The sequence below is a fragment of the Labeo rohita genome, unplaced genomic scaffold, assembly GCF_022985175.1.
Source record: "Labeo rohita strain BAU-BD-2019 unplaced genomic scaffold, IGBB_LRoh.1.0 scaffold_61, whole genome shotgun sequence".
In the NCBI taxonomy this organism is placed as follows: domain Eukaryota; kingdom Metazoa; phylum Chordata; class Actinopteri; order Cypriniformes; family Cyprinidae; genus Labeo; species Labeo rohita.
In genome coordinates this window covers 339,412-357,568 of record NW_026129535.1, presented here as the reverse complement: position 1 = coordinate 357,568, position 18,157 = coordinate 339,412, and the positions used below count along the sequence as shown (strand labels likewise).

At 47.6% G+C, this 18,157-nt stretch overlaps 1 protein-coding gene across 2 annotated transcripts in view; it reads right to left on the bottom strand.

The window, feature by feature from the left end:
- Positions 1-5,318: 5,318 nt before the first annotated feature.
- The window catches only part of pip4k2cb (phosphatidylinositol-5-phosphate 4-kinase, type II, gamma b), a 36,290-nt gene continuing 23,451 nt past the window's right edge, over positions 5,319-18,157 (bottom strand). For both annotated transcript variants that reach the window (XM_051103954.1, XM_051103955.1), the window contains exons 8-10: positions 15,624-15,885; positions 5,680-5,783; positions 5,319-5,540 (exon numbers count right to left, since the gene is read on the bottom strand). In XM_051103954.1, coding sequence (XP_050959911.1) covers positions 5,460-5,540; positions 5,680-5,783; positions 15,624-15,885 — 447 coding nt within the window. In that variant the 3' untranslated portion in view covers positions 5,319-5,459. The remainder of the gene's footprint in view (positions 5,541-5,679; positions 5,784-15,623; positions 15,886-18,157) is intronic.

Below are 18,157 nucleotides of genomic sequence, written 5' to 3'. Positions count from 1 at the left end.
ATGACATTGCAACTGATAATGTACATAATCAACTGCATGAATGTACCAAGCAATGAGAAATGTCTCAGGTTACGTATGCAACCCTGGTTCCCTGAGGGAACAAGACGCTGCGTCCAAAATGCTATGGGAACGCCTCCAGCGTAACCACACTCTGAATCACATGTGTAATCAGTCCAGTAGAAGGGCGGAACGTCACGGGCGGGTGACGTCATCGACCAGGAAGCTTAAAAGCACGTGTGCCGGAACCAGCGTTAGCTTCGGAGTGAAGCCAGCGCTCGCAGGGATACCGGAAGTATGGCCCAGGACGCAGCGTCTCGTTCCCTCTGGGAACCAGGATTACATACATAACCTGAGACGTTCCCCTTCAAGAACTCGAGCTGCGTCCAAAACGCTATGGGAACGAGATGCCCACGCTGCCGTACTCCAAGTCCCTGCCTAATGAGAGCTAGGGCAAAGGACAGAGGAGCCAGGGGCGACTCGCAGGTCTAGGTCATAGAACCTGACAAAGGTGAGGGGCGTGGACCAACCCGCAGCGTTGCAGATGTCCTGAATAGGGACACCTGCCAGGAAAGCCTTAGAGGCTGCCATACTCCGAGTCGAATGAGCCTTGATCCCCACCGGAGGAGGGAGGCCAGAGGACTCATAAGCACTGGAGATAGCATCCAAAATCTAACGACTAAGGGTCTGCTTGGAAGCAGGAAGACCCTTCTTAGGCGGACCATAACAAACAAAAAGCTGGTCCGACTTTCTCCACACGGCAGCTCTGTGGACGTATGGAGTCCAATACAATTAAGCTTCTGCTGGTCTGGCTCCCGAAAGGGAGGACAACAGAAGGCCTGGAGTACAACCGGCCGTGGTTCTGAGGAGGGGACTTTAGGTACCCCGAACGAGGGTACAGAAAGTCTTTCGCCAACCCTGGTGCAAAGTCCAGGAAAGAAGGGGCCACTGAGAGGGCCTGAATGTCCCCAACTCTCTTAAGAGAAGGAAGTGCAAGGAGGAGGACTGTCTTAATAGTAAGATGCCTGTCCGAGATTTCTTCAATAGGCTCGAAAGGAGGCCTACAGAGATCTTCTAACACCACAGCAAGGTCCCAAGTAGGGACACAGGGCCGTACGGGAGGCCTCAGCCTCAGCGCACCACGGAGGAAACGTGGAATGAGGTGTTTCTACCTATGGAAAGACCACCCAGAGGGGTGTTGTAGGCAGCAATAGCCTCCACGTAAACCTTCAAGGTGGAGTGGGTTAACCCCGCGGAGAGCCGGTCCTGCAAGAAGTCTAGCACTGTACCGACCGGGCAGTTAACTGGATCTTGCAGGCGGTGTCCGCACCATAAAGTGAAGAGTCTCCACTTCAAGGCGTAGAGTTTCCTCGTAGAGGGAGCTCTAGATTGGAGGATGGTCTCAACAACCTCGGCTGAGATACCGGAAGCTATGAGGTGTGCCCCCTCAGGGGCCACACCCACAGCTTCCACAGCTCTGGGCGGGGGTGCAGAATAGAACCCCCTGCCTGTGAGAGGAGATAGCCTCCTGACGGGAAACTCCCAGGGAGAGCCGTCGAGGAGGGAAATCAGGTCCGAGAACAATACTCGGCCCGGCCAGTACGGGGCTACTAGAAGGAGGGATACCCCGTCCCGGCGCACTCTCTCTAGAACTCCCGGGAGCAGAGCGATCGGGGGAAAGGCGTACAGATAAAGCCTTGGCCGTGTCTGGACCATGGCATCCAGTCCCAGGGGAGCTGGATGAATCAGAGAGAACCAGCGGGGACATTGCGCATTCTCCTGAGTTGCGAAGAGGTCCACCTGAGCCTGGCCGAAAAATCTCCAGATCTGCTTCACCACCTCAGGGTGAAGCATCCATTCCCCGGGCCTCAGCCCCTGCCTCGACAGGCTGTCTGCTCCCATATTGAGATACCCAGGAAGATGAACTGCTCTCAGCGAGAGGAGTTTTCCCTGGGACCACACAAGGATCTGGTGCGCCAGCTTGTACAAGGGGCACGAACGCAGACCTCCCTGGTGGTTGATGTAGTAGACCACATGGCCAGCATCTCCAGGCAGTTTATGTGCCACGTGAGTTGGTGACCGCTCCACAGACTGCGGGCAGGGTGGCCATCCATGACCGCCCCCCAACCGGTGAGGGATGCATCTGTCGCTAGCATTACGCGGCGACAAGGAGCTCCCAGCACCGGGCCCTGGGACAAGAACCAAGGGTTTTTCCACATGTCTAAGGCATGTAGGCATCGCTGTGTGACCTTGATCATGCGGAGCGGGTTTCCCCTCGGGGAGAACCCCTTGGTCTTGAGCCACCACTGTAGGGATCTCATGTACAGCAGGCCAAAAGGTATCACATTGGACACAGCTGCCATCAGCCCCAGCAGGTGTTGAAACTGCCTGACAGTGAGTGACTGGCCCTCTTTCACTCTCGTGACTGCGGTGAGGATCGACTCTATCCGTGCAGGAGACAAACGTGCCCGCATCGTGGTCGAATCCCACACCACGCCTAGATAAGTAGTCCTCTGTAATGGAGAAAGCACACTTTTCTTGGTGATTAGTCTCAACCCCAACTCTTTCATGTGAGCAAGAACGACATCTTGATGCCGCACCGCCACCTGTTCCGACTGAGCTAGGATCAGCCAGTCGTCGATGTAGTTGAGTATGTGGATGCTCTGGAGTCGCAAAGGAGCCAGAGCTGCATCCACACTCTTCGTGAAAGTGCGGGGGGAGAGTGCTAGACTGAATGGAAGAACCCGATACTGGTAAGCTTCACCCCTGAAAGCAAACCTGAGGAACTTCCTGTGATGTGGAAGGATGGAGACATGAAAATAGGCATCCTTCAGATCTATCGTGACAAACCAGTCCTCGGACCTGATTTGAGACACGACCTGTTTGACAGTAAGCATCTTGAACTTCAGCCGCATGACTGAGCGATTCAGAAAACGCAGATCTAAAATGGGACACAAGCCTCCATCTTTCTTCGGAACAATGAAGTACTCTGAACAGGCCAGAAGGCGCAAGTGGGGCATCCAGAAGGAAGATCCTGTCCTTCTCCTTCATGTCGGACAGGGTCAACCAAAGGTGTCTCTCTGCTGCCACCAGGGCTGCCGTAGACCGCCCAATAGCACGGGCCCTCCTAAGCTCGGAGATGTCATCAGCTTTAATCTTCTCGCCTTCGTCGAGCTCTTTGAGCAGGTCGGCTTGGTATGCCTGTAACACCGACATGGTGTGCAGACACGCACCAGCCTGACCTGCAGCCGTGTACCCCTTGCCCACCAGCGCTGATGTAACACGAAGCGGCTTGGAGGGCAAGACCGGAGCCTTCAGAGACGATGCTGCACCGGTGGACAGATAGCTAGCTAGCGTCTGTTCCACCTGGGGCATCGCTCTATACCCATGCTCGGCCATCCCCACCATGTTGCTGTAGTTGTCAGAGGTGTGGATGATTAGACGGGCTGAGAAGGGTTTTTTCCGTGGTGTCGAGATCAGGAAAAAATGGAAGACTCCGGTGTGAAGGAGGTGGCCTAGAACTCTGGAAGCGCTCGTCGAGTTTGCTTCTCTGCGGTTCGGCTTGTGTCTCAGCGGGCCAATCGATGTTGAGCTTGGCCACAGCACGAGTCACCATCTCCAACAGCTTCTCATACTGGGGTGACTGAGGGAGCAAGACCTCATCAATGCTTTCTACATCAGGAAGATAGGTGAAGCGTCGAGCCTGTTTCCCCGGGGGAAGAAACCACAGAGCGGGCTTCCGATCCCAAAGAACAGGCAACGGATCTGCTGGGTGAGGAAGGAGATAGGGGGTCACCCATCTCCATTCCCTCCAACAGATCCGACTGCGAACCCCACGAGTGCAGCCACCGCTCTGCCTCGGCGGAAGCCGGACTGGACCCACGAGGAGCACTGGTGAAGGCTCCCTCCTCGAAGAGAGCCTTCCGGGAGTGGAGCGTGCGCAGGGGGAGACGCTCGCAATGCGGGCAGTCGGCTCCCTTGAGAGCCAACTCTGCGTGCTCCGCTCCCAAGCAAGCCACGCATAGTCTGTGTGTATGCCTGCTCGTGATATAACGTGAGCAGGGAGGAACACACATTCTATTACGTGACGTGCTCTCGCTCTTATTCTTCGCTTTAGACATTGTGCTCAAAAAGAAAGCTGTGCAAACTAGCACAAAAATGGAGCACAAACGAACACACACACAGAGCGCTGCTTAAAGACAGAAGCTAACGCTGGTTCAGGCGCATGTGCTTTTAAGCTTCCTAGTCGATGATGTCACCCACCTGTGACGTTGCACCCTTCCATTGGACTAATTACACATGTGATTTAGAGCGTGGTTACGCAAGAGGCGTTCCCATAGCGTTTTGGATGCAGCTCGAGTTCCTGAAGGGGAACTGCTTTTATGATGTGCTCAAGTGACTAGTTGATGTGGAGGTTGAACAAGTAGTTTTGAGAATTTCATTTCTGATCTGAGAAATGCACCAAAGCGACTGAGAAAAACTGTAACAAAAGAGATGCAGACACTGGAAACACCATGCGCAAAGACCAGGAAACCAGGTCAAGAGCAAACACACGGTAAAACACAAACAATGACTGACACAGAAAAAGGCTAACACAAGGGTATATATACACACAAAAGATAACAAGATTAACAAGGGGGGGGAAATCAGTTGCTAGGGAAACTAACAAGAGAAACCATTGTAACCTAATGTGCATTATAGAAGAACCACACAATGCAGATCACCATCAACAAGTGTAGTATTGTTAAAAGAAGGATACAGCAAAATGATAGAAGGCACAGCACATGTATTCCTGTCGCATATACACACGAGTGCAGGGACAGAGAAAACCCCAAACAAGAGCCCAACCCCAAACACCCAGACCATTACACTATGACAATAAACAAGATGGGCAAAGAAACAAGGGAAAAAATGAGCTAAACAAAGCAGTAAACACAGAAACAATGGGGAATATGAACAGTTTAAAATAAGAGTTCACAACAGCAGTATTAAGGGCAGATTTGTTTTGTGGAAGTCATCAAAACTAGTGTAAAACAGTAACACCATTTTCTGGATGGACACTCCACACTCTAACTTTTGACTCATGTAATATAAACAGTAGATCAAAAATTAAAAAAGAGTTAAATGACAAATGTAAACTTTCATATTTGTTTTGTGAAAATGTATAGAAATAGTAAAATAAAAAACCTTCAGACTAAAATTTTACACTTTAAACTATTACTTTATTTAGAATGTAATGTTTCGCAGTTAAGACTGCACATATCAGGTGTGACTTTTATTGTACAAATTTTATATTTGCACTATTACATTTTTATTGCAAATCAGAGTATTATAATACAATTTTATGACTACTTTTTTATCATTTATATATGCTAAACAGTTTAATAATCAAATGAGGAAATTGTACAAACCATCTTTTTTTTCCCACTAGATTTGTAAGAGTATATTTAAAATGCTCTCAATTAGGCAAAGATGTTTACAATGAATTCTCTAAACCGCTTGCCATATTGTTCAGGATTAACTGTAGAGATCTCAGCTCCAGCCTTTTAGTTGAAAAAATGCAACATGAAAAGAACAGAACCAAAAAATTAGTAACATGTAATACCTATAATAATTATAACGATAAGAGTATTTACGGCTTTAGTCTTTTTCTCAGTTGTTCATTCATAAAGTATCACTTACTCCATGCTTGACTGTTTTTGCTGCATGAGTCGCTTTCTTCTTGGTATCATACTGGCTCAGAATGTTTATAAGACCCATGAAGTATACCTCTCTATGTGGGGCACCTACATTAAGGAGAGACAAACACAAGGTAAATGGTAACACTGTATAATAACTTTCATTAATAAATCATTAAAAAACATTATATACTACTTATCAGATCATTAGTTAATATATATTCAAATAGCTAAAAACATGAAATAATATGCTTGTTAATGATTACTCAAACTTATTAAACATAACCTAATGATTAACAAATAATTATTTTATGTAAATAAAATGCTTACAAATGTCATTAAACTTTTAATTCATATGATCATGCACATCTTGATTTTAACAGATCTTATACATTGATTTGTTACCACGGCGGTCTCTGTGGCTCCCTCTAGTCGCCGTCAGCGGGAGCTATCCCTGGTCTACTAACTACATTTCCCATCAGCCCGTGCCTGGGACCCGTCCTTCCGTTTCTGGGTAGTTCGGAGCACTTCCCTCCGGCGGCCATTTATGGACCCGTTTCGCGGGCGTTTCCCCGCGAAGTTTTGGCTAGTGTATTCTAACAATCCTGAGCGTTTTCCTTTACATCTGTTGTCTTCCCGTTGCCGATCGGACTGTTTGTACTCCTTACGATTCTTGCTGCCCGCCCACTGACCCCCTGCCTGGATTATCGTTGCTGTTTTGGATTACCTGCTCTGTTCCCGATTGTTATCGATTGACCCTCGCCTGTTTGACTTCGCCTATAATAAAGTTACGTTGCATATGGATCCCCCACCTACGTCTCCATCTATGGCCGGGTTACAGAAAACTTCACCCACGGATCCAGCGACCGCTTCCGCCACGGATGCACCGCCAGCTGAATCAGCCACTGTGCGACAACTCACTACGGAGTTATCTGCACAGGCCTCAAGGCTCCTCGCTCACGAACAGCAGTTGGATCGCCTCACGGACCTCACTGCTCAGCTGGTAAGAGCCCTGCAGGGCTTTCAGTCAGCGGCGCCGTCCGCTTCTCCCCCCCCGAGTGCCCAGCCCGTCACATCGGGTCCACGCTTAGCATTTCCTGAGAAGTTCGACAGTACTGCTACCAAGTGTAAGGGCTTTCTTCTGCAATGCTCATTGTTTGTCAACCAGCAACCGCATCTGTACCCCACCGACGAGTGTAAGATCTCCTTCGTCACGTCGCTTCTCTCCGGACGGGCGTTGGAGTGGGCCACAGCGGTCTGGCGCCTGGATCGTCCCACTTTTCCCTCATTTGCTAACTTCCTGCAAGAGTTTAAGAAAGTCTTCCAACCCTGCACGGAGAGTGGAGATGCTGGGGAGCAGATCATGGCGCTGAGACAGGGCAGAGGGACCGCCGCGGACTACGCGCTGAGTTTTCGGACCTTAGCCACCCAGAGTGGATGGAACGACGGCCCTTTGAAGCTCCACTACCGCAAGGATCTCCACCCGGACCTGCACCTGGAACTGGCCTGTCGGGATGAAGATCTTACCTTGGACCAATACATTGATCTCTCCATTAGAGTGGACAACCTAATGAGGTCTCGCAAGCCAGTTTGACCGTTCCGTCCTACGTCCATGTCGGCCCCCACCGGCGAATCCGCACCTGAGCCCATGCAGCTAGGGGCTACTAAGTTAACCCAGGAGGAGAGGGAGAGACGGCTGCGTGGTAATCTCTGCCTTTACCGCGGACTGGCCGGTCACATTCGGGCCAACTGTCCCACTCGACCCCCTCGCCCAGCTCCCTCGGTGAGTCCCGATAAACCTCCTACGAACTGTTGTCACCTCCCAGTAAAACTCATGTTTGACGATACCAGTGTGGATACCACCGCCCTGATTGATTCTGGCGCGGCTGGGAACTTTATTGACGCTGGCTTCGTGAAGTCTAACCATCTGCCTCTTCTCTCTTGCTCCCCTCATGTGGCAGGGCGGCCGCTAGGATCCGGAAGGATTCGATATACCACTGACGACATCCACCTGCAGATTGAGCCCTCACACCGGGAAACCATACGTTTCTTTGTCATCACCTCACCTCAGACACCCGTCATCTTGGGCTACCCCTGGCTCAACCAACATGGACCCTCCGTCTCCTGGACCACTCGCACGATCACCCACTGGTCACCCTTCTGTCAAGAGCACTGGCTGAGCACCGCCTCCCCACCACGTCAACCATGTCAGACTGGTACTACAACGCCTTATCAAGCATCAGCTTTACGCTAAGGAGGAATTCCACCGAGACACGATCTCCTTCCTGGGTTACATCATCAGTGCGGAGGGGGTCGCCATGGATGAGAAGAAGGTGAATGCGGTCTTGAAGTGGCCCCGTCCCAGCACATTCAAGGAGCTCCAGCGCTTCCTGGGCTTCGCAAACTTCTACCGACGCTTTATACGCCACTTCAGCTCCGTCGCAGCTCCTCTCACGGCCATGGTCAGGAAGGGGGCTTCTCGCCTAGCCTGGTCCCAACCTGCCCTCCAGGCCTTCGACGACCTGTGTCAAAGGTTCACCACCGCGCCCATTCTCCTTCACCCTGACCCGGATCGACCTTTCATTGTGGAGGTGGACGCGTCCAGCACCGGCGTTGGGGCCGTACTGTCCCAACGACACGGCGAGCCGGCCAAGATGTTCCCCTGCGCCTACTTCTCGCACAAACTCAGTCCAGCTGAGAGAAATTATGACGTTGGCAACCGGGAACTGCTGGCTATCAAGCTGGCGCTGGAGGAATGGCGGCACTGGCTTGAGGGAGCTAAACACTCCTTCATGGTTCTCACCGATCACAGGAACCTGGAGTACTTACGATCGGCAAAGGTTCTCAACCATCGCCAGGCCAGGTGGTCGTTGTTTTTCACTCGGTTCCAGTTCCAAGTTTCCTACCGTCCAGGCACCCAGAACACCAAGGCCGACGCTTTGTCTAGCATTCACGAGCCCGGTCAACCTGTCGCCTCCTCTGAATCTGTGTTGCCAACCACCCTGATACTCGCCCCGGTGACGTGGGATCTTATGACTGAGATTGCCAAGGCCCAGCTCCTGGACCCCACTCCCACGGAATGCCCTCCTAATCTCACCTACGTCCCTCTGTGCTTACGTCCCAGGGTCCTCAGCCAGGTCCATACAGCGCCCAGCTCGGGACACCCAGGCATCGAGGCCACCTTGCACCTCCTCCACAATCGTTTCTGGTGGCCAACCCTCCGCCACGACACCATCAAGTTCGTGCAGAGCTGCGCCGTCTGCAATACCACCAAAACACCGCGGCGCCTGCCCGCTGGACTACTCCAGCCTCTACCGGTGCCCCAGCGCCCTTGGTCCCATCTAGCCATAGACTTTGTTACGGACCTACCCCCCTCTAACGGGTATACCACCATCCTGTCAGTGGTCGACTGCTTCTCCAAGGGCTGCCGGTTCATCCCACTCCCCAAGCTTCCTACCGCCATGGAGACTGCGGAGCACCTATGCAACTGGGTCTTCAGGCTCTATGGACTACCTGAGGACATTCTATCTGACCGAGGTCCCCAGTTTACCTCTCGTCTTTGGGCCAGCTTCTTCGGTCTCCTGGGAGTCAACGTCAGCCTTACTTCAGGGTACCACCCACAGGCCAATGGCCAGGTCGAAAGGCTGAACCAGGAGTTAACTCGCTTCCTCCGCTCTTACTGCCTCGACCATCAGGAGGACTGGAGCCGTTACCTGTTCTGGGCCGAATACGCCCAGAACTCTCTTCGGAACAGGCCAACCGCAGACGCCGCCCCAACCCCGCCTACGAACCCGGCCAGTGGGTCTGGCTGTCGACCCGGGACCTCCGACTCTGTCTCTCTTGTAAAAAGGTCAGTCCCAGGTACGTGGGTCCCTTTAAGATCATAAAACAAATCACTCCTGTATCATACCGTCTTGAATTGCCTGCCGAATACCGGATCTCACCCACCTTTCATGTCTCTCTGTTTAAGCCCGCTGACGATCCGGCTGGAGTGGAGAACCTAGAGGGGACCACCTCCCAGGGACCCGCCCCCATAGTCGTCGACGGCGAGGAGGTTTACCGGGTGAACACCATCCTGGACTCCCGACGCCGGAGAGGTCAGCTGCAGTATTTGGTCGATTGGGAGGGCTTTGGCCCTGAGGAGAGATCGTGGGTCGCCTCCAGGGACATCCTAGACCCCTCTCTTACCACTGACTTTCACACCCAACACCCAGATCGACCAGCCCCCCGAGGTAGGGGCAGACCCCGGCGTCGGGTCCCTCCTCGCGCCAGGAGTCGCTCGCAGGGGGAGGGCTCTGTTACCACGGCGGTCTCTGTGGCTCCCTCTAGTCGCCGTCATCGGGAGCTATCCCCGGTCTACTAACTACATTTCCCATCAGCCCATGCCTGGGACCCGTCCTTCCGTTTCCGGGTCATTCGGAGCACTTCCCTCCGGCGGCCATTTATGGACCCGTTTCGCGGCGTTTCCCCGTGAAGTTTTGGCTAGTGTATTCTAACAATCCTGAGCGTTTTCCTTTACGTCTGTTGTCTTCCCGTTGCCGATCGGACTGTTTGTACTCCTTACGATTCTTGCTGCCCGCCCACTGACCCCCTGCCTGGATTATCATTGCTGTTTTGGATTACCTGCTCTGTTCCCGATTGTTATCGATTGACCCTCACCTGTTTGACTTCGCCTATAATAAAGTTACGTTGCATATGGATCCCCCGCCTACGTCTCCATCTATGGCCGGGTTACAGATTAAAAGCCTTTCTTATTGTACAACACTTTTGCTGCTATTGGGGTGTGATACAGGTAAGGTTAGGGACGGGTTTGGTGGTATGGGTAGGTTTAAGTGTTGATTAAAGGGGTCACTGGATGCAAAATTCACTTTTACATGTTGTTTAAACATAAATGTGTGTTGGCAGTGTACACATCCAGCCTATAATAATACAAATCCACCCAGTGGTTTTTATTTAACCCCTAAAAATAATATCCCCTTTTTTAAATGAGGCCATTCTCAGCTTCTTCCTGTTTGACATCACACAGACCAAGGCCACTCCCACGATAGTTGATTGACACGGACGTCTTACCTTAGCCCCGCCCTGAGTCAGATGTAACCGTCTGACCGACATTGTTTTGATGCCGGTGCAGGGACATAGACAAGAACGGCTCCTAAGCGATTGAGGTGTTCTATTTGTTGGATCTAATAATGAACATAGCAGTCAGTCGTCATTTACTCCTGACATCTGAGCCGCTGAAGACGCAGTGGATTACATTTGCTTTTGAAGGAAATGTGCCTCCCGATCTACCTAAATGCGTCTATGTTTGCGCAAATCATTTGTGATCCAGCTTGCCCTTGTGAATATTAACCATGGTTTTATTATAGTAGAAGTGTAGCTAACCATGTTATAGTAGAAGTGTAGAAGTGTAAATAACCATGTTATTTTGGCGCATTGATTACCATTTGTATAACCATAGTTTTACTACAGATACCATGGTTAAACTATTATTAGTGTAGCAAGACCATGGTTTAACTATAATAACCATGGTGAACAGGTAGAGCTCGGCTTGCGTAGTTTGGCATATTTGCAGCAATGAAATTTACACTTCACCATTGTAATGAAACTGACACACTAGGTGTTTTAGACTTAGATTTGTGCTATATTTTGCACTTTGAACAGTTCTCTCAAGATCTCTCGTTACTTTTTCAGTACTCTGCACAGTAGTAAATTGTAAGTAAATTGTAAATTATAAATAAAAACAAGTAAATTGTTCAAAGTGCAAAATATACCACAAAGCTAAGTCTAAAGCACAGTAGTGGGTCAGTTTTCAATAGAATGGTAGATTTTTAATTTCTTTCTTTGCTGCAAATATGCCAAACTACACAAGCCCAGCGCTATCTGTGTACCATCATTATCGTTCAACAACTGGTTCTTTACATTCATGAACGAGATGCAATTTAAGTGAATGAGAAATATGAGTCAGTGAATTACAGGAACAAAAACTATTCGTTCACCTAAAAGATTTGTTCAAAAAGAACGATTCAGTCACAAACGTAACGTCACTATGCAAACACAAACACACCAGACTTGCTCGACCAAAAGCATCCCTGGTGAAAAAACCACCATATGCTGGTAGGTATGTTTTGATGCTGCGAGGCTGGTTAGGTATGTTTTGATGCTGGTTTAAGCTGGTCCTTAGCCGGCTTATGCTGGTCCTTTGCTGGTTTAAGCTGGTCCTTTGCTGGTTTATGCTAGTCATGTTACTGCTCAAGGACCAGCAAAAATCAGCAAAGGACCAGCATAAACCAGCAAAGGACTAGCTTAAACCAGCATCAAAACATACCTAACCAGCATCCCAGCATCAAAACATACCTACCAGCATATGCTGTTTTTTTCACCAGGGATGACACCAAAGCACCTTGAAAGCGACTGGACAGCAGACGACTCTTTTAAATTTCTCTCACGGTGCTTCAACACCACACACCGACTGGTCCGCACAGCGCTAACACATCCTGAACAAGCTTAATATTAACCACTTAGCGTTCCCGTGTACCGCCGGCGGTACATTGCATGCTTTAAGGGTTAACTTTGTGGTGTAAAACAACTCAAAAAAACAAAACCGAAACATGTCACATATCATTGGAAAGCTGAGATTCTTGTGATTCGAACGGTGTAAACCATTGTAAGATACATTCAACACAGCAGGTACAATTGGCGTCTTTGTCAGACGATCAACATCCAAATACACAATAACAAAACTGTAGGAACTCGCATATAAAGCCACCTGTTAGTCCACTGATGCATAACATTCCAACAAAAATGGTGTAGTTAGACTGCAAAGGGTCCACACAATCCAATTCAGTGAAATATTTAGTCCATAACACATTTATAGGTCGATAAACATCCACGGAATGTAGTAGTATCGTTTCAAATTAGCCGGCGGAGCGGTCGAATGTATGACGAATTCTGTGGTGTAGCGTCTTTTCACATGTAAACATTGCCGATCTATTGATGTCAAAATGGCCGCTGACCTCTGCCCTTTAAATTGACACCTCATTTGAACCAATAGGTGCATCTAAACGGTGTCAACAGGCAGCAATAGCCAAGGAGCGCCCAGGATGAGAGATGGTGCCGCCTTCATTTTGATGGTCAGTAGAGCGATCCAGTTGCATCAGAGTTTGCAAACGACTGTCGTATTTGATAGCCAATGAATTTCTAAAAAGAATGATATGCCACTTCAGTGGGACGATTCACCCTGTCACGCACAGAAGTCCGTGCGTAAAGGATTATACTGAATCGTGCGTCCGTGCGTAAAGAGTGTTTGAGAGAGTTTACGGGTAAAAGATGGTTAGAGGTGAAAAATGGCAAAGAGAACGATAAAAACTAACTTTTCGCTTGAAAAGGTTGTTGAACAATTAACTTGGTGTGTCAGTAATGAGTCGGAGGTGGACTTTTCTGAAGAAAAGAGTGATTTTTCATCCACTGACTCGGTAGCTGAGGAGGTGTTTTTTAGATGGAGAAGACGTCAGTCATCAGGAGAGGAACCCGAGGTCGATATGATAAAATAAAATCATATGATAAAATAAAATGATAAAATGCTACTTTTGTGATGTGCCTTTGTGCTCTTTGCCAAGTCGTGATTGTTATAATGAATGGCATGATTCCAATAACCTCTGAAAATACAATTGTGTGTGTGTGCATATCTATCTATCTATCTATCTATCTATATATATATATCTATATATATCTATCTATCTATATATATATATATATACACACACACACACACACACACACACACACACATACATACATACATGCACATATAGTGAGAAATGAAATGCTTATGTTTATGCTTGAATTACTATGTGTTAACAAGTATTGGCAGTGAATCTGGATAGGGAATAGAATAGCTCTAAGTGTAACCTTTCATTAGAATCCAAAATTATGACTGTACATTAAAGCATTCAAGAATTACAGCCTTTTATGTGTCAGTGGTTACAAAGGGTCATTTGGAGTCTCCAAGTGGCCTTTTTTGGGGAAGCGCCTAGACATCAACTTATATAAACATGTGTAAAACACTCATTTTATATGGTATTGTTATCAAATTTGAAATTTAGCTTGGTAAGGCTTCATGCTTTGATCACATTGTATTTTCCAGCTAATACCTCCCAATTACAGTCAACTGCAGGCATTTGTTTACAAAAAAAAGTTTAGGCGGATTTTTTTTTTCCTTTTTCAGTGTGTTTAAAGTTCTATTACTTAAAACCTATAAGACTTACAGTGATTCCAACTGTTTAGGAATAAACCTCAGACTGTTACCTTTCAAAAGAGACCCCAACCATGAATATACTCCAAATGGTTCAAGAACAGCATGCAATTTATTTTGGGTATGCCTTTTTCATCGGATGCAAAACTCACTTTTACATGTTGTTTGAACATAAATGTGTGTTGTCACAAAATGTGTACACATAAACATGTGTACACAAACACCCTACTGTAAGAAAATAATAAGAAATATTCCCTTTTTTTCCCATTCTCAGCTTCTTGTCGGTGTGACGTCATTAGCATTTAAAAGAACATGCAATAGAATGGCTCACTCTGAACAGGTCTGATTTTGACAAGGTAAAAAGGGTGGGTTCTTTTTACACTACCAATAAGAAATTTTAACCAAAGTATGTTATAGACTTCTCATTAAAGCCCTAAAGAATCATTATCAGCTTGTGGAAAATGGGCATCCAATGACCCCTTTAACAACGACTTTGCAAACCTACATCAGCAGTGTTTAGCTGCTCTTTAAAAAAAAATCCCGTTCAAGTTTCTGTTTGTCTTGTTGGTCACGGTAACCCTGCCCCCAGCCCCTGTTTTTAAGCGGTTCTTACCTCTAGATCCAATGCTCATAACGATACTAATAAATTACTAAATGTTTATAAATATTTACAAATGATGAATAGACTCAACTTTAGATTGAGTACTGCAAAAGCATGAACAAATAATTAATAAATGATTTGTTAAGATGTGAAAATAGTAGAAGTCTACACAACAAATGAAGACCAAACATATAACCTTAACAGACTGTGATTATGAGTTAATAAATAATACTGTTATTTAAATGACTAATTAAGCTATTTTTTCAGTTATTTCTCACAACATTTGTAAGTTTAAAAAAGAGCATTAGGTGTTATGTGATTTGAAGTTTAATGACATTTGTTAGCATTGAAAAGTACATAAACAAATAAACTTGTAATCATTGTATAATTTCTGTTAAAATAATTTGTAGATTTTTTTAAAAAGTGAATGATCATATGAATTGAAAATTTAATGACATCTGAAAGCATTAACTAATGATCCATTAAGCATTAGTTTGTTAATGATTGATTAATGAAGCTTTTAATCATTGTAAACCATGTCAAAATCATTTAAAGATTTTTAAAAAGCGCATGATCATATAAATTTGAAGTTAAATGGCATTTGTCAGCATTTAAATTTACATTAAATAATTATCTGTTAATCATTAGATAATGTCTAATAAGTACATCATAGTGAACATTAACAAGCATATTATCTCATAATTCTAGCTATGTGAATACATATTATCTAATGATTTGTTGTGTAATGTTTGTGAATGATTTACTTATTAAAGTTATTATAAAGTGTTAAAAGATTAATAAATGGTATGAAAGACTTTAAACAAATTCAAATGACGTACTTTGACTGCAAATATGAATCTGCAGTGAAAACTAGGCTTTTAAGATTAATTAGTAAAGGACATTTATTTTGGTTGGGATGCATAAACAACAAACAACTAAAAGCAAAACCTATTACCTTCATGAAAAGATTAACGCTCAATAGGTTCAAGATTATAGAAAAGTTCATTCATTATTTATTATGTTTTCCTGTAGTGCTTGACATAATATTGACCTATTAAACTTGTTTATAAAGTGTAGAGACTGGAATGTGACTCACCAACTGTGCTCTGGATGGCATACACATCAACGTAAGGGTCAAACTCTCCTGGACCAAGAGGTTTATAAGAGCTCATGTACCCTGCAATGCCTTCAGGGGAAGTGCCAAAAGACCCCACAGCTGTAAGGGACAGGTCATTCTCTGAATCCTCCTCTTCACTTAAAGAGTCTTTAATTTCTTCCCCTTCTTCTTGCTCTGCCTTGCCAATATCATGAATGCCCAGGAGCAGGCTGTAGTCCATGATCTTCAAATGCACAAGAAACTGTGCCAAAACACATACAGATATACAAATGAACTATTGGTTTCAATAAGTCACATATAAAAAATTAAGAAAGCCAGTTTGTTCCTCCTTGTGCGCTCTTCATTTATCTAGTATTGTTTGTGCATTGTCTTCATCTAACCTTAAAGGGTTAGTTCACCAATGAAAATTCTGTCATTAATTAATGACCATTGAACCACTGATATCATATGGACTACTTTGTCGATCATTTTGGTACTTTTCTGGGCCTTGAACGTGGTAGTACCCTTGCTGTCCATGGGAGAGTCAGAAACCTCTCGGATTTTATCAAAAATATCTTAAATTGTGTTCCGAAGGTGAACGAAGGTCTTACGGGGTTGGAACAACATGAGGGTGAGTAATATTTTTTATAAAATCCGAGAGGTCTCTGACCCTCCCTTAGACAGCAAGGGTACTACCATGTTCAAGGCCCAGAAAAGTACCAACATGATCAACAAAGTAGTCCATATGACATCAGTGGTTCAACTGCAAGTTTACGAAGCTACAAAAATACTTTTTTTGCGCAAAGAAATCAGAAATATCGACTTTATTCCACATTTTTTCTTCTCCACTGCAGCACTTGTGGAGGCGAGTTCACGAAAGTACGTTACCACTGTGGAAATGTGAAAAAATGTGGAATAAAACTGGTATTCTTGTAGCTTCGTAAAATTGCAGTTGAACCACAGATGTCATATGGACAACTTTGTTGATCGTTTTGGCACACACCTGTAACGGAGAGTGAAAGGCGAGAGGCGAGCGGATCCATTCGCAAGCTTTTATTAACAGGACGAGACAAAGACATGGTCGTACAGGCAGGGTCAAAACAGGAGCAAACAGGAATATCACAGGCAAGACGTAGAGAATAATCCAAGAAACAAGCAAGAGTCCAGTAGACAGGCAGAGAACAGTCGAAATGGGGAAGCCAGGCGAGAGAACTAAACACAGGGAACAAGGAAACTAGGAAACGCTAACAACAACAATAATAATAACAACAATACTCCGTGCTCTGCATTGGAAAGGCCAGGGCTTTTATAGCGCGCCTGATTGGTCCCAGGTGCTGACCCAATCAGCGCGCTGCATGACGGGAGATGTAGTCCGGGGTGTGGTGCAAAAGTCAGAGTGTGTGGATAAGGTGAGAGCGACATCTGGTGGTAAGCGGACCGTGGAACACTGACCAGATTTGTAACATAGCCCCCCTCCAAGGTGCGGCTTCCAGCCGCTCTAACCGAAAAACAGTCCTGGGGAGCAGTGGGAGGGCCAGGAGACTGAGGCAGAACCGGCAGGGCGGAAGCCTTCCAGGGCGGAGCCGGAGGCGGAGCAGGAGGCGCAGGAGCCCTCCAGGGCGGGACAGGAGGCGCAGGAGCCCTCCGGGGCGGAGCAGGAGGCAGAGCAGGAGGCGCCGGAGCCCTCCAGGGCGGAACCGGAGGCAGAGCAGGAGGCACCGGAGCTCTCCAGGGTGGAACCGGAGGCAGAGCAGGAGCCGCCGGAGTCCTCCAGGGTAGAGCCGGAGATGCAGGGGCCCTCCAGGGTGGAACAGGAGACGCAGGGGCCCTCCAGGGCGGAACAGGAGCAGGAGGCAGAGCAGGAGGCGCCGGAGCCCTCCAGGGCGGAGCCGGAGGCAGAGCAGGAGGCGCAGGAGCCCTCCAGGGCAGAGCAGGAGGCGCAGGAGCCCTCCAGGGCGGAGCTGGAGGCAGAACAGGAGACGCAGAGGCCCTCCAGGGCGGAACAGGAGATGCAGAGGCTCTCCAGGGCAGAGCAGGAACCCGCGTCATGGGCTGGGACCTGGGGAGAGCAGAGACAGAGGAGGCAGACAGAACGAGGGGAGAAGCAGAGAGTTTGAGGAAGAACGCCGCCTCCCTAGGAGGATCTACAGCCGAAGCTGACACCTCAGGAGGCATTGGCGCGGCTTCTCTGACCAAAGAGAGCCCTGGAGCAGGCTTGTGATCAGACGGGAGCTCTGGAACAGGCTTGTGATCAGGCGGGAGCACTGGAGCAGGCTTGTGACCAGGCGGGAGCACTGGAGCAGGCTTGAGAACAGACGTGATCTCAGGAGCGGACTTGTGAACAGACGTGATCTCAGGGGCAGACTTGTGAACAGACGTGACCTCTGGGGCAGACTTGTGAACAGACGTGACCTCCGGGGCGGACTTGTGAACAGACGTGACCTCGAGAGCAGACTTGTGAACAGACGTGACCTCAGGAGCAGACTTGTGAACAGACGTGACCTTTGGAGTGTAGTGTGCGGCCCACATACTGA